Source organism: Patella vulgata, chromosome 7 (assembly GCF_932274485.2).
Source record: "Patella vulgata chromosome 7, xgPatVulg1.2, whole genome shotgun sequence".
NCBI lineage: Eukaryota > Metazoa > Mollusca > Gastropoda > Patellidae > Patella > Patella vulgata.
In genome coordinates, this window is record NC_065885.2 from 28,722,166 (window position 1) to 28,736,637 (window position 14,472).

At 31.4% G+C, this 14,472-nt stretch overlaps 1 protein-coding gene across 12 annotated transcripts in view; it reads right to left on the bottom strand.

Moving 5' to 3' along the window:
* The window catches only part of LOC126828490 (sarcolemmal membrane-associated protein), a 68,350-nt gene that overhangs the window by 24,459 nt on the left and 29,419 nt on the right, over positions 1–14,472 (bottom strand). For 11 of the 12 annotated variants that reach the window (XM_050558256.2, XM_050558250.2, XM_050558252.2 and 8 more), the window contains 16 exons: positions 14,268–14,339; positions 13,733–13,810; positions 13,266–13,328; positions 12,793–12,930; positions 12,179–12,289; positions 11,870–11,927; positions 11,634–11,696; positions 11,069–11,134; positions 9,625–9,666; positions 7,200–7,262; positions 6,894–6,956; positions 4,115–4,180; positions 3,386–3,448; positions 2,824–2,997; positions 2,539–2,601; positions 1,244–1,369 (listed from right to left, as the gene is read on the bottom strand). In XM_050558256.2, coding sequence (XP_050414213.1) covers positions 1,244–1,369; positions 2,539–2,601; positions 2,824–2,997; positions 3,386–3,448; positions 4,115–4,180; positions 6,894–6,956; positions 7,200–7,262; positions 9,625–9,666; positions 11,069–11,134; positions 11,634–11,696; positions 11,870–11,927; positions 12,179–12,289; positions 12,793–12,930; positions 13,266–13,328; positions 13,733–13,810; positions 14,268–14,339 — 1,309 coding nt within the window. The remainder of the gene's footprint in view (positions 1–1,243; positions 1,370–2,538; positions 2,602–2,823; positions 2,998–3,385; positions 3,449–4,114; positions 4,181–6,893; positions 6,957–7,199; positions 7,263–9,624; positions 9,667–11,068; positions 11,135–11,633; positions 11,697–11,869; positions 11,928–12,178; positions 12,290–12,792; positions 12,931–13,265; positions 13,329–13,732; positions 13,811–14,267; positions 14,340–14,472) is intronic. The other variant, XM_050558251.2, reaches the window with a different exon arrangement.

Genomic DNA, 14,472 nt, shown 5'->3' on the forward strand with positions numbered 1-14,472 from the left:
ACCCTGAACACTGTGTATAAATCAGATATTAACTTTAGCCTCTAGAGCATCCACAAGCAATTTTGTCGCCAGCTGGACACCAATGACATATACAACAGCATTTCAATCATAAAATGTTCAAGTAAATAAAGACAGCTGACATTTGTTTTTAATTTTTAGCATATGGTCAACAATAAGTCTATTTTAATAATGAATGTACAATATTACAATTTTATTATAAAGATCTTTAAAATGAAGTTGATTGTCTGGCAGTGCCAATAACATTGATCAGGGCTATGTACTTGATAATTGAGCTTACTGGACACTTCCAAATTCAAATAGAACGGTAATAAAAGAGGTACCCTTCGAAAGCGGAAAATTGAAAGGTGAAGTAATCAATGAGGATGTTGTGATGTGTTGGTATCTGAGAAGCAGAATATTATTTTCATTTGAGAATTGTATTCAAAATTCCAAAATTAATTGACTGGGTGTATAACTACTACTCATCCCGATTATTGTACAGGAATTAAATATAAAGATAGGTTGCCAGGCAACGAAACATATGCCCACAGCAGCTAAGTTGTCCATCAGTCAACAACAGTTGTCGCATATTTTTTCTATTGTCGGTAATGAAACATCTATAATACACTAAAATCTGATTAAAAGAGTAACAACTCATTAAGTAATTATCAGAGAATCATTAGAATTTGTTTGGCTTTTAGTTTTGCCCCATGCCAACATTTAGTATACAAAACATTTAATATCATGGATTTAGCTGTTCAAGTTATCAAAATTTATTGAGAATCAATATACTTGTTCATCTCAAGACATTAAACTCTCTGTATCAATCTAAAGTCAATCAGATGATAACTTTGGTCTCTGGAGCATAAATAAGATTTTTCAAAGTGATCAAGGGCCATAAATCTGGCAGTAATTATCGGAAATTGCTGAAAATCAATAGGCTTCTTTATCTCATGACCTTTAACACTGTGTATAAATTTAAAGTCAATCGGACATTAACTTTAGCCTTTAGAGCGTCCATAAGCAATTGTGGACGGACGAACAGGGGCAACGACAATATACAACCACATTTCAATATGGGCGAATAAAAACTAGCGAGGTGCACCTATTCTTATTACATATGAATTTGAATATTTTGTTGACATGTTTGCTTAAATAATAAGGGTTATGCCCCTTTATTTTCAGTAAAAATGTCCAGCAAGAAAAGTTTGGAGATAGCAACAATGATATGATATGAACTCACCCTGTAAATTAGCCACTTGCTCTGTTTTTTCATCTGCTATTTTGTTTGCTTCTGTTAATTGTGTCTGCAACAGTTTCATTTCTTCAGTTGTCTTCGTGACTTGTAACTGACTCATGGTTAATTCACCTGTAACATATGATCATGATGTGATTAATCCACATGCCTCCATATGACCATTAAAATAAGTAATATAACACTGCTTACCTCTTGCAAGTATACGAATGCAAGTTCAGGGTAAAAATTTTATTGTTTATAATTCAACTAAAGAGGCATCATCACTAGACAATAAATGTAATTAATTTTGAGTTATAATACCATATTCAAAATAACAATAATATTGTCTCAACAAATTATCAAAAGTCAAAGCAGGGGCCTACATAGATATCTTTCAATCTCAAGTGTTCATCAAACTCCTTGTAAACCACCCATATGCAAAACTCATAAAATGAAACTTAAATGTGTATAAATGAAGACTTGGTAGATTTTGTTCCAAATTTCTAATGTAAGGCTGACCTTAAAAATATCTTTGTTTCACCAAACCCGACCCAAAATCGAGGAGAAGGGTCGGTAGGTCGTTTTTTTTTTTAGATTTTTTTTTAAAGAGCTAATTTGACAGCTTGATAATTTTCCGGGTGGAAACATTTGTCTTCTTTTATTGGCAAAGAAATGAATGACATCGGGATTTTTCGTGATGCACGACAGCTCGCACGCGATTTACCACGATTTTGAAGTATGAAACTCCTTCAACACGTTTTTAACGATCGTGTGGGTTGTGGCTTCATTTTTCTAGAAAACGTATATTGAAAATATCGTCATCATGTTTAAAACGACGCTCCACAGACATAAAGGCAGAATCATTTCGTGGAAATGGAATGCTTTCGTCTGCAACCATTTTGTTGAGAAGCGACACCTATGACGCTTTCGTATTGATCAGCTAGTTTCAATAATGAATCAAATTCAAACCATAGCCATGGTAAAGGGAAATAACTCTCGTGATATATTTCAGGTTGACACACAAAATAAAATAAAAAGATCGCGGAAAAGTGCAATAAAATAATTTAAGTCGGGGGTGGTTTTAGTTAGTCAGTCGCGTTAGGCGAAACAAAGATATTTTTAAGGTCAGCCTAATCTAACACTCCCAATGTCAAATGAGAGTTCTTTGTTTTTTACCAACTATCAAAGGCATACTTATTCTATATTTAAACCATAAGATTTATCTAACTGGAATGATCATAAAAGACAAAGTAATGGTCTCAAGGTTATCAATAAATGATATATGAATATATAATAGTTACCTCTATTCTTCTGTAATTCAATTTCAGCTTTTTTCTGAGCTTGTCTTGCCTCTTCTAGTAATTCTAAAACATAAATATAAAAATTAAAGAGAACCATCAATAATGATATTAATATGTATTTTTCAACAAATAGCAGTCTAGTTCTCATCACCGATTGAATTAAAACAGTTATTTCCTAATAAGTTTAGGGCAGGTTTCAAATTTAACATGTGATTGTCTCATATAGTCTGTGGTATTATTAGGTTTTCCCACTTAAAATCATCACCATAAACCAGATCTGCTTACCTTTCCAGCTTTCATCTTCAGAAAGATCAGAGGTGGTGGAAGAAATTGAGGTATTAGATGAAGAATGAAGACTATTTACAGGTGATTGGGTACCAACTAATGTAACTACAGTTTTATCTTCTTGTTGAGGTATTTTATATAGACTTATTTCACTCTCTAGATTTGCTATTTGTTCTAAAATAGATTTACAACCATTTCAAACAGAAATCAGAATGAAGGTTAAATATAGTGTTTAAAACCATACACAATAAAACATACTTTTATCTAAAAAATAGTTTGGTCCAAAACATTCTATGTTACGGCCATTTTAAATTTACATTGGTTTCTATTGATTTCACAATGCCATCTTTTATCTTTATTATCTTCTTAGACAAATATAGCAATAAAAATTGTGCCGTCATTTTGCCAGCCCATTCTACATGAACATATTTTTATACACAGAAGTATTTAACTGCATAAAAAGAACAGTTTATAAATTAAAATAGTAGACATTTATGATCTTTGAAATGTATGTGAATGATCTGCCCTGAATTTTTAACACAAATATTCTTGATGTTGTTACCTTGTAAAGATAAAATGAGTTCATTACTGCTATCACACTGTTTACGAGATTCCTTCAATTGCACTGTAATATAAAATAAAAAATATAAACATGGTTTTTGAAACAGATTCTTAAATCGACCATGTCACTTGTGTGGCTATTATTTCTATAGCATTAATTGCGATCAAATTCCGATTCTATAAAGCACCGAAATTGCCATTGTTAATTGAATAAACTTTTTTTCATAATGAAAAAATATTAATCATTATATTATGATGAAAGTGCTTTGAAATTATTGAAAAGAAGTGCATTATTTTGGGTAATTTATTTCTATGAGGTTAATAAGAATCAGTTTTGAAAATGTGTGAATTAATAGGTGTCAAATTATTTTGTTTTATTATGAATGTATTAGGGCTTCTTCAAAGGCAAAACAGACCATCCAGGGAACATACATAAATCTTAATTTCTCTCAAAATCACGTTAAAAGAACTCGTCCTATTATGATAGATGATTCTGAATAGTAAATGTATTTTAACTTCAAAAGCAACACATATTTTTCCCCCAATATTTGTCATTTAAAAAAAAAAGGAAAACAACAATACAGGACAAGTTGCTAACACTTAAATTAAGCTTTTTGAAATCATCTCCTAAACTTTAACAATGTACACCAAGAAAACAAAATAAAATAAAATAAATCAAATCTTAAAATAATCACAGAGCAGAACTTAGGCTTTTGCAGCACAAACTTACGTTTCATATCAGCTAAGGCATTTTCCATCATTTGGTTCAAATGCAAATCAGACAGTTGAAATTTTTCTGCATAATGAGATGAAAATAACACACTCAGTAATAAAAATGATGAATGTTTAAGAACCAAGGAGGTGATAGCATACAAGGGAGATAAAAAGGTAATGAAACTAAACAGAGTTCTACAGCAAACAAGGAGTGAAATTAGGCGGTGACAAATGGTGTGTTCATTGCTTGTGAATCTGTAAGTGTGAATCAAAATAATGTTTGAACTCATTGTCCATTTTTGCAACTCAATATATGATAAAATTAAAAATCTATGAGTGGTAAGTAGTCGTCCCAGATTTCTCTCATGAAGCGACTACGGTAGTTTCGTTCAGTTGACGTGAGATTGTTCGGATGTTCCATTTATATAGTCGTCGGGGACCGGAGCACAAAATAGGTCTTGGTTGGAACGGCACAGTACTGTATCACCGCAGCAACTGCTTCTGTTTCATGGTGAACAGAGAGATGGCTAAAGAACTGCTGTTATAAAATGCTTATTTGCATAGACTCTAAGTCTCCCAAACCCATTTGACTGTGTCATTTGAAATAATATAAACAAGTGGTAATTATTTGGATAACCGGACTGGGTTATTGAATTGAGTAATATGCACTAAGTTTTCCTAGTAATAGATAGCATAATTTGGAACTCGTCCAGACATGCTAAGTCTACAATTAGACTTAGTATTCAACTGCTATTTGGCAATTGTGCTGTTGGGTTTTATGATCATGACGTGATAAAATTACCTATTTAGCTTCACTAAGATTTGGCTTTGCCATATATATCGCGTATATTGGTGCGGTAAATTGCTGGGTCTCTAATCTAAGGAACCAATCAACTCTATCATTACAGGTTTTCGGTAACTAATTGTGGAATAAGGAATAAAATATATGATAGACAAATAGTTTCACACCAGAATGACAGCTGTTTCTGTAAAGTGTTAGTCTGTTTAACTAGTAAACCCTCTGTGTCAGTGACCTAGTCTACTTAATCAAAGTAGACACAAACAATATGTTCAAATCCTAAAATCGGGCATGCATAAAACGTGTGTTTTCTCTACTGATCATGAAATATGAAACTTATTGGCATTCCATACAGGTTTCATTGTGTAATGAATGAACTGCAGAGGTTTCTGTCAGTTGAACTGTTAAGAGCACTCTTTTTCTACCTTCAGTTCACAGCATGTATTGACAACATGTATGCAGTAATGTATCAAACATTATTTATAGGTTATCTACATTAATCACGACCACTAACAAATGCACCACAAACTACATGGACCATTCGGGTTATGAAATGTGCCTTAACTCATGGACAAATGGAAAATTTAAAAATAAATAAGAATTTAGAAATTTATGTGAAATATCAATGCAAACAAACTCCAATTACCAGAAAATATGTAAACTGATTGCTCAAGCTAATTAATGGAAATACTAGATATTTCACAAGACCGTTCTAATTTAATATCTTAAAATCGTTGAAATTATAGGCTTCTGAAGCTCATTAATTTGAATAACATCAATTTCAAACATGTTGAATGATAAATTTTGTCACTAGATTCAACAAAGTGATAAAGTGCAATACCTCTAGAAGTTATTATCAAACATTGTTGAAATTCAATATGGGTGTATAAAAAATGTAAGAGTATTAACAACAATCCACTGCTCAACAAACTGGCGGAGGACTGGCTACATGGTAATTGTTCTGTGCAATATGTTAAAATCTCAGTTTTGTAGTGCATAATGAAAATAATGAGGTAATGAACGGTAAAAGATTGACATATTAATATTATGCATGAACATTGAATCAGAATAGGCATTTAAATAAAATTTCCACATAATACAAAATAATGATTTACAGTTAATTATAATCACGAGAACGCTGTACATTCATTCATGCTTAAAACAAGGACTGACATTCAGAGCATATATACAACATACAAGTCAATTTTAAACATTTATTTATGATCTATTAGTTCTCTCACTTATTCATATTGTTTTTGTATACTTTGTTTACAGTGAATTCCTAAAAAATACCAGCTTTAATTTTTTTTAACTGTTTTTTTGTTTGGATAGTCCAAAAACAAATATTGTTGATGTATGATTTTTGAAGGTCAATTTCAGTCAATTATTCATGCAAATCAAGGCTCAATTTAGAACAAAATCATTAATAGTGATTTATTTTTAAAATTTAACTTTTGGCTAATCAATCCTATTTATTATCTGTTTTTGACATAATGTTTTTGGTTATTTCATTTATTGTGGGTTAACCAATAACTTTCAGTTTGGGCACTCTCTCCCTGTCGGCCTCACGCATGTGACAATTGAAGGCTGAGCTTGAAAGTTTATAAACTGTGACATTCTAGTCGAGAGTCTAGTGCCCTGACCTTAATTAGATGATTAAATTGATCTCGAAGAAAGATAACAACAGAGTCATAATATTTGAAAAGCATTAATCAATTATGTCATTAATAATGTTTTAGTTTCAATTAAATTACAGTTTGAATTCTGACAGCATATGTCTATTTCTATATAATGTGGCTACTGGTACGTAAATTTGTTGGGTGCTGCCTCGTGATATTAATTTCAAACTATCAAACAGTCTTAATATCAAGTGATCAAATGTTGATTAAAAGAACAAATCACAAAATGTACAAACATTATTACATCCAGCACGCTCTTTTCACAAAATATTCATCATCAGTGATAAATGAATTATTATAAATAAATCTAAACTTACCTTCTAGAGTGGCTATTTTAGTTATATATTGCTTTGAATCTATTTGGGCCTGTTCTAGTTCTCCTATAACAAGCAAAATACAAAATATAGAGGTCTTTTTTTTTAAAATGTTGATTGTAAGAGAAAAGCAAAATAACCTTTTTAAAAATACTAGTAATTGAAGTTGTTTTTAGAGCTAAAAATTTAACATTTAATATTTTAAAGTTGGATCAAATAGAACCAAATCTTTCTCTCTCTGTAATTGATTATCAGGATCATATCTCAGGTGATCATTATCTTGTTCAGGAATATTCAACATGTACTTACTTTGTAACTGTTCTATTTTGTCACTGCTTTCATTTAATTTCACGTCTGATTCGGTAATTTGAGCTGTAACATGGAATTAATATTGTTAATATTTCTCTATCTCATATATTAAATTACTGTCTAGTTATGTAAAATTGTAATCTCTTATATTTATATATTTCATTTCATTTTCCTTATAAGACATATAGAAATAGATTTCACTAAAAATAAAACACACTTATATGGATATACTACTTCTGAATTTATTAACATGCTACGTTTCGATACACATACAGATATCGTTTTCAAGCAAATAATGATAATCAACAATAAATGTGGTACAATATATAGGTAACAAGTGGAAACCATTTAACAGAATAATCAATACTATCAACAACGCATTATCAAGATCAAAGAAGTTATATAAATTAACATGATGAAAGAATAACACTAATAATACAAAAGGAAGAGATTAGAGGATAATTGACTACTAATAATACAAATTAGACTGTTAACATGTTCTCGTGGATCAGTGTACTATAATACAGCACAGTATATTTCTAAACTGTTATCACCAATTGCTACTAGTGCCAGTTCCTACATCAAAGATTCATCAGAATTCTGTCATAGACTTAAACAAAATAATGTGAATGGTCAGTTAGTTAGTTATGATGTTGTTGATTTGTTTACGAATATACCACGGGATGAAGCAATACAAGTGCTAAGGCAGAAAATAGAATCTATTTACCAAGAACTATCCACAAACCTCAAATTAGACAGTATCATTCAACTTGCAGAGCAATGTATCAATTCCTCATATTTCTCATGGCAATCAGAAATTTATGAACAGGTTCATGGACTACCCATGGGATCTCCCATAAGCCCTCTCATAACAGAAGTATATATGACCCATTTTGAAGAAGCTTCCTTAAAGACTTCACCCATCCTACCTAAAACATGGATTAGAAAAGTTGATGATGTATTTGCCATTTTGGAACTAGGTCAGAATCCACAACACCTTCTTGAACACCTCAACAGTATCCACCCTCGAATGAAATTTACAGTAGAATTAGAAAAAGACAACCAATTACCATTCTTTGATGTATTAGTAAACAACTCCGCAGATTACCTAAAAACCACTGTTTACCGCAAGCCAACCCACACTGACCAATACATACATAATAGTTCAAATCACCCAACCAAAGTAAAAACAGGAATTATTAGTACCTTAACGAGACGCGCAAAATTAATATGTGATGAAGACCTCCTCGATAATGAATTACAGCATATCAACCATGTCCTTACAGAATTCAATAACTACCCTGCTAATACAGTTAATGCCACCATGAAGAAAACACTGACTCATACCTGCAAACCACCCACTGCCATCAGAAGAACTAGCCCGCTTTTTATCTCCATCCCATTTATAGGACCAGCTAGCCACCAAATAAAAAGAATTTTAACAGAGCAAATCCGTGCAGAGGTAGTGTTCAGTAGCGGAACCACACTTAAAACTATGTTAAAAGCTGATGGTAGAATACTAAAACCAAAAGAGGACCCAAAGGGAGTCATATACAAAATAAATTGTGAGTGTAATGTGGCCTATGTGGGCGAAACATCCCGTCCAATTTCAATCAGAACTAAAGAGCATCAGACAGCAGTTAAAAAACAAGAACAAAACAAATCAGCGCTAGCAGAACATATCCACCAAAACCCACAGCACCAAATCAAATGGGAAAGTACAGAAATACTAGCTAGAAACCTATCAACATGGAAAAGCAGAGTTCTTCGCGAGGCTTTGGAAATTCAAAAACATAAGCCAAAATTAAACAGAGACTCAGGACATTTCCTCCCAAATCTTTGGGTTGATTTATTTAATTCTTAATCAGTGTGTGTTAGTGATGAGAAGTGTCTGTGGTCATAAGTGTATGACCCCCCCCCCCCTTTATTTCATCTTGTAGTTAAGGTTTCACTTGTGATGATTGTTTAATTCTATCTCTGACTTTCATCTCATCTTATAGTTATGGTTTCATATAGTTAATTAGCGTCTTGATGTTACGGTTTCATGTAGTCATTTATCCTCTAATCTCTTCCTTTTGTATTATTAGTAGTCAATTATCCTCTAATCTCTTCCTTTTGTATTATTAGTGTTATTCTTTCATCATGTTAATTTATATAACTTCTTTGATCTTGATAATGCGTTGTTGATAGTATTGATTATTCTGTTAAATGGTTTCCACTTGTTACCTATATATTGTACCACATTTATTGTTGATTATCATTATTTGCTTGAAAACGACATCTGTATGTGTATCGAAACGTAGCATGTTAATAAATTCAGAAGTAGTATATCCATATAAGTGTGTTTTATTTTTATTTCATTTCATTATTAAAACAACAAAAAGTGATTTTAAATGAAGAGACAAATGTAACTTTTGTTACATACCTTTATACTTTTCTATTTGTTGTTGCGTTTCTTTCAATTTTTCTACAAAATAAATAAGTGTACAATTATCTTTTCCATAAACCTGATTATCAATCTGATTAAAACACAGATTGTTACCATTGACGTGTTCCGGATTAGCCAATGAAACGGTCTGTTACGGCGAGCTTTAGGCATGTTTTGCACGAAACTGTGGGTAATCCATTAGAAACATCAATGCTGATTGGTTAATCAAATGTTTGACATCATAGGGTCAAAAGCCGTTTGTATGACCTCTGATGTAACCTATCGCTACAACTTGTCAGATCTTCATGCAGTGTAGGCCATCGAAAGCATGAAAGATAGGTTGCCAGGCAACGAAACATACGCCACAGCAGCTTTATCGTCCGGGCAGTCAACAAGAGTTGTCGCATATTTTTACTTTTTTCGGTAATGAAACATTTATAATACATGTACATTAAAATCTGATTAAATAAGGGCTTATTTTGTGCACAAAGTGATCGATTTGGTTGATATGAATGAATGAGACCTGTGAGGTAGGATGGTGAAAGATCATGTTGACACATATAAACCAATGTTAGAATCTTGAAAGTTATTCGGGCTTCTATGGGTAACCAATGTAGTGATGGGGGTTATGTTGTGTATAAATGGCTTTGAAATTTGTCCTGAACGAATAGATGCACATTGCATCACTTGCCATACTAACAGGCTTAAAAAAAGGTTCACAGCAACAATCCAACTGTGAACATCCTATTGGTGAATTCAATACAAAACAACCACTAAACTGCTCTATTTTATAGCCCTTAAAATAATATCTAATTCTAAAGCAATTTGTTCGTGATGTCATAATGGAGGGACATTACATTACATGAATGAACGAATGAGGAGCTGCGAATATTCCTTCGAAGCAAACAATATCCACTCAATCTAAATGTGATCTATGTCATAAATTGCTGGGACTTATGGAGCAGTATATTGGTCAAATAGAATATTTCAGATCACGAGTTGCTGTACACAAATCACAGATAAAAAAAATCCAGAATACTGCATCATACTGAGCGATCATCAGGACACATGCACACACAAATATTTCAAATATTCCCCTTTTACCAGCTCCTAAATGATTGCGCAAAACAGAGAACAGTTAAAGAGGAATATTTCATAAACAAATTTAGATCTCTGCTAAACAAATAAAATAGCCTGATTGATCTCTTTTTGACAAGTAGCTAATTGAATCGTTTGTGTATACATATTATATTTTTTTTTATTCATTCATGTAATGTTATGTACCTCCGTTATGACTCACAAGGGTAACCTTGCAACATTAAATATTATCAAAGGCTTCGTGAAGAAATTATATTGAAACATGTAGAAGCAAATACATACATCATGAAATAAAGAGATATCTTGATGTGCTACCAACTTCAATAAAACATACTAAATTTACCTTCTAATGACACAGGTTCTATTTCTTTAGGACTTAATGTTAAAGGTATAATATCAGGATTTGAAACTGAAACATATAAATATTTCAAATAAGATAAAGTTACACATAGAAAATCAATACTTCATTAAACTTATTTGTTTTATAAAACTAACGAAGAATTGAAGCTTTTGAAAACTCATTAACTATCCACGATACGGTGTACTATTTAATAATGAGTTATATTCAGTTACTGGTAATTTGAGTTAATTTTTCATAACCTCAGTTTTTGTGCGTATTGGACACCAAACTAAAGGAATCTTAACTATATACACGAGAACGAGAGAAAGAGAGAGCAGTGGGAGGAAACCTGAGTATGCAGAGAAACACCACTAGGTTGGACAGGTGACCCTACTCCTTGTCACGTACAAGCAGGGAATCGAAACCACTCCACTTGACTCAACAAAAGGCCTTGTGATCGAACATGTAGGTTCAAACCATTCGGCCACCTACCTCCCCTTATATACACAAGAGGTTTGTCCGTCATTTGTAGGACATAAGATGTAGATTGACGATGATATTAAATTACCTTCTGAATCATTTAATGAGATTTTATCATCATCATTGAGTTCTTTAATTGATTCTAATTTAGCTGAAAGAAGTAAACAGAAATGAAATGAAATGAAATGGGGTTTAACGTTCTAAAAGTAAAAAGTAGATACACATGACATTACATCTATTACAATAAAGTTGATACAATTAACTGGGCAAGAATATCTCAATTAAATATAGAAGTAGGTGATAAATCTCATCTGGTCAACTTACCTTTCATTGCAGCTAATTGTTCTTTAGAGAAATCGTTATCTGCTCGTAGGGATTCAATCTAAAATCAACAAAACTTAATACATAAACATAAACACTATTTAGAGGGATTCTTCTAGATAAAATCAGTTTTAATTCTTGAAAAATAAAAATAAGAATTCAACCATCCCAAAATTAATGGGAGCAGGAATTGTTTTTAATGACAGAATTAAATGATACTAAAGAATCTAAACAGAATATAGTATACAGTGTTTGTTTAAATTGTTTATGCCAGTAATATATAATGTAAATAGAATATAAGAAACAGTAAACCTGAGCTGAAAGAGACTGTTCCTGTTGTGTCATTTGTTCTATTTTTTCTGATAATTCCTGTTTCTCTTGTTCAACACGGTCCATTTCCTCAGCATGTTTCTGCTCTGCTTCCTGAAATATGATGAAACAATATCAATATCTAATTCAAATCATATTTATTCCTTTTTTTAGAATAGCATGATACACACCAAAAAATTGTTAACTGGGTAAAGCAAAGTGGTTTACTTATTAAGATAAATATGATCAATAAGATAATTGTAACAGGTGCTACAGTAATATTTCTCACTAACATTACAAGCACCAGTAACTTAAACAGGAATTATTACACCCAAAATAGGTTTACATTTGAATAATTATGGAGAATTCATGTGCTAACCTTCTTAGTAGAGTATGTTATTTAATAAATAGTATTATGTAAGCTAAACTTCTTGAAAACCACTAAAATCCTGTATGACTCATCAAATGAAATGTCTAAATCTCAGCAATGGCTCAGGGAATTTATTTCAAAATTGAATCAAGTCCAATCCTAATATTCCCTATGTAACTATTAGGTTAAATTTGGACAAAATAGAAAATTCCGTTTTAAAAATATATATCAAGAAATAAGACCATACCTGAAGTTCATCTTTTAATTCTTTCTCTGTTTTTAATTTATCCTGGTATTTCTCGGCTAGTAGCTGTAATTCATGTTGAGCATGTTCACACATCTCTTTAAGGTGACTACACTCATCTTCAGAACCACCCAGTGACCTCTGTAACAAACATAATGTATTTAATTAGGAACTACCGAATTATAAGATTTTCTTGAACTTTTGGATTTCAATTTTGATATTACACTTATTTGACGTCACCATAACATTTAGGTAGGATGAAATTTATGACTATCTAATTAAAATCAGATGTCAATTATTGATATGTCATTTTATATTTGATACTTATATTGGAACCATTTGTCCATATTAAGATTATTGCAAAATCTAATCCCATATTATCTAGTAACAAAGTTATGTCTAAATGATATTTGTAAAAGTAATAAGACCATTCTCAATAAACAATATCACTTCACTGTTATCTATTAATTAATTACCTCCAGCTCAGACAATTTAGTTACAGCCTCAAGTTTTTCTTGTAAAACTCTTCTTAATGATTCCTAAAATTTAAACATAAAGATATTTATAGACAGTATAATAATCTAGAAGTTATGAAAAAGAAAGAATTGTATGCTTTTTCTTTAGCAGATAATTTGAGCGAGGTTTTATGTGACTTTTAAAATCACCTCTGCAATGTACAAGATAATTGTATATAAGTTTATCCTCGAGTTATCCAATTCATGTTGGATGCACAATGAAAACTAAAATTTTGAACAAAATTCTGGTTGCACGATACCAATTTAAGCTAGTTTTAAAATTCTGGTTTATTCAGCCCCTGCATTCAGAGGAGAAAGTTAAACATATATTTAACATAAGTACAACAAATAAATATAAGTACAGCAAATTAACTAGGTTATTTCATGACTAGCTGATTTCTTTGGCTTCAAATATATTTAAGAAATACCTTAGCAGTTGTTTCATACTGTAATTTTTCTTCTTGTAGCGTAACACATTCTTGACGTAATGTATCCTCACTATGGTTCTGTAACAATTTATAATAATAATTAATCTGTCTAAATACACTCTGACAACTGAATAAGAGTAAAAATTACCTTTTTTTTAAATTTGCACAATCCTGTTTGATTTTCATTCCATTCTGAGTAGTAACTGCTAAACTTATGTAGCAATTCTTTTACATGCACTGCAAATTTGTACCCTACCAGTGTATTTTCCGTTGCAATTACTTAATTTGTATATCATTTCATATCTACAATATTTGTGACTGTCACTCAGATAGGAGTATGGATCGTGTATTACTTGTCAAGACAACCATGAATACACAACCGATGACCCATTTCAATAATTTCTGATTAAAAGAAGTTGGGAGTAAACTGTGATTACATAGGATAGTGCATTCTATTCAATATCATAGAAAAGTCATCATATTTATGTATCTAATAAATGAAATAAATTTTAGATATAAAACACTAGATATTTACCTTTGAATATATATGTAATTGATTTTCTAAAACTTCTAAGCGTGACAGTAGTTTATCTTCATCTATTAAAGCCTGTAATAATAATCAAATTAAAAACATCTTATTCTAAATGAACAATATTTCTACTAATTTATCAATTTATATACATGTACATGTAATATGTCCTATTTTATGTTGTCCTTGTTTGTCATATGGCCTACATTAT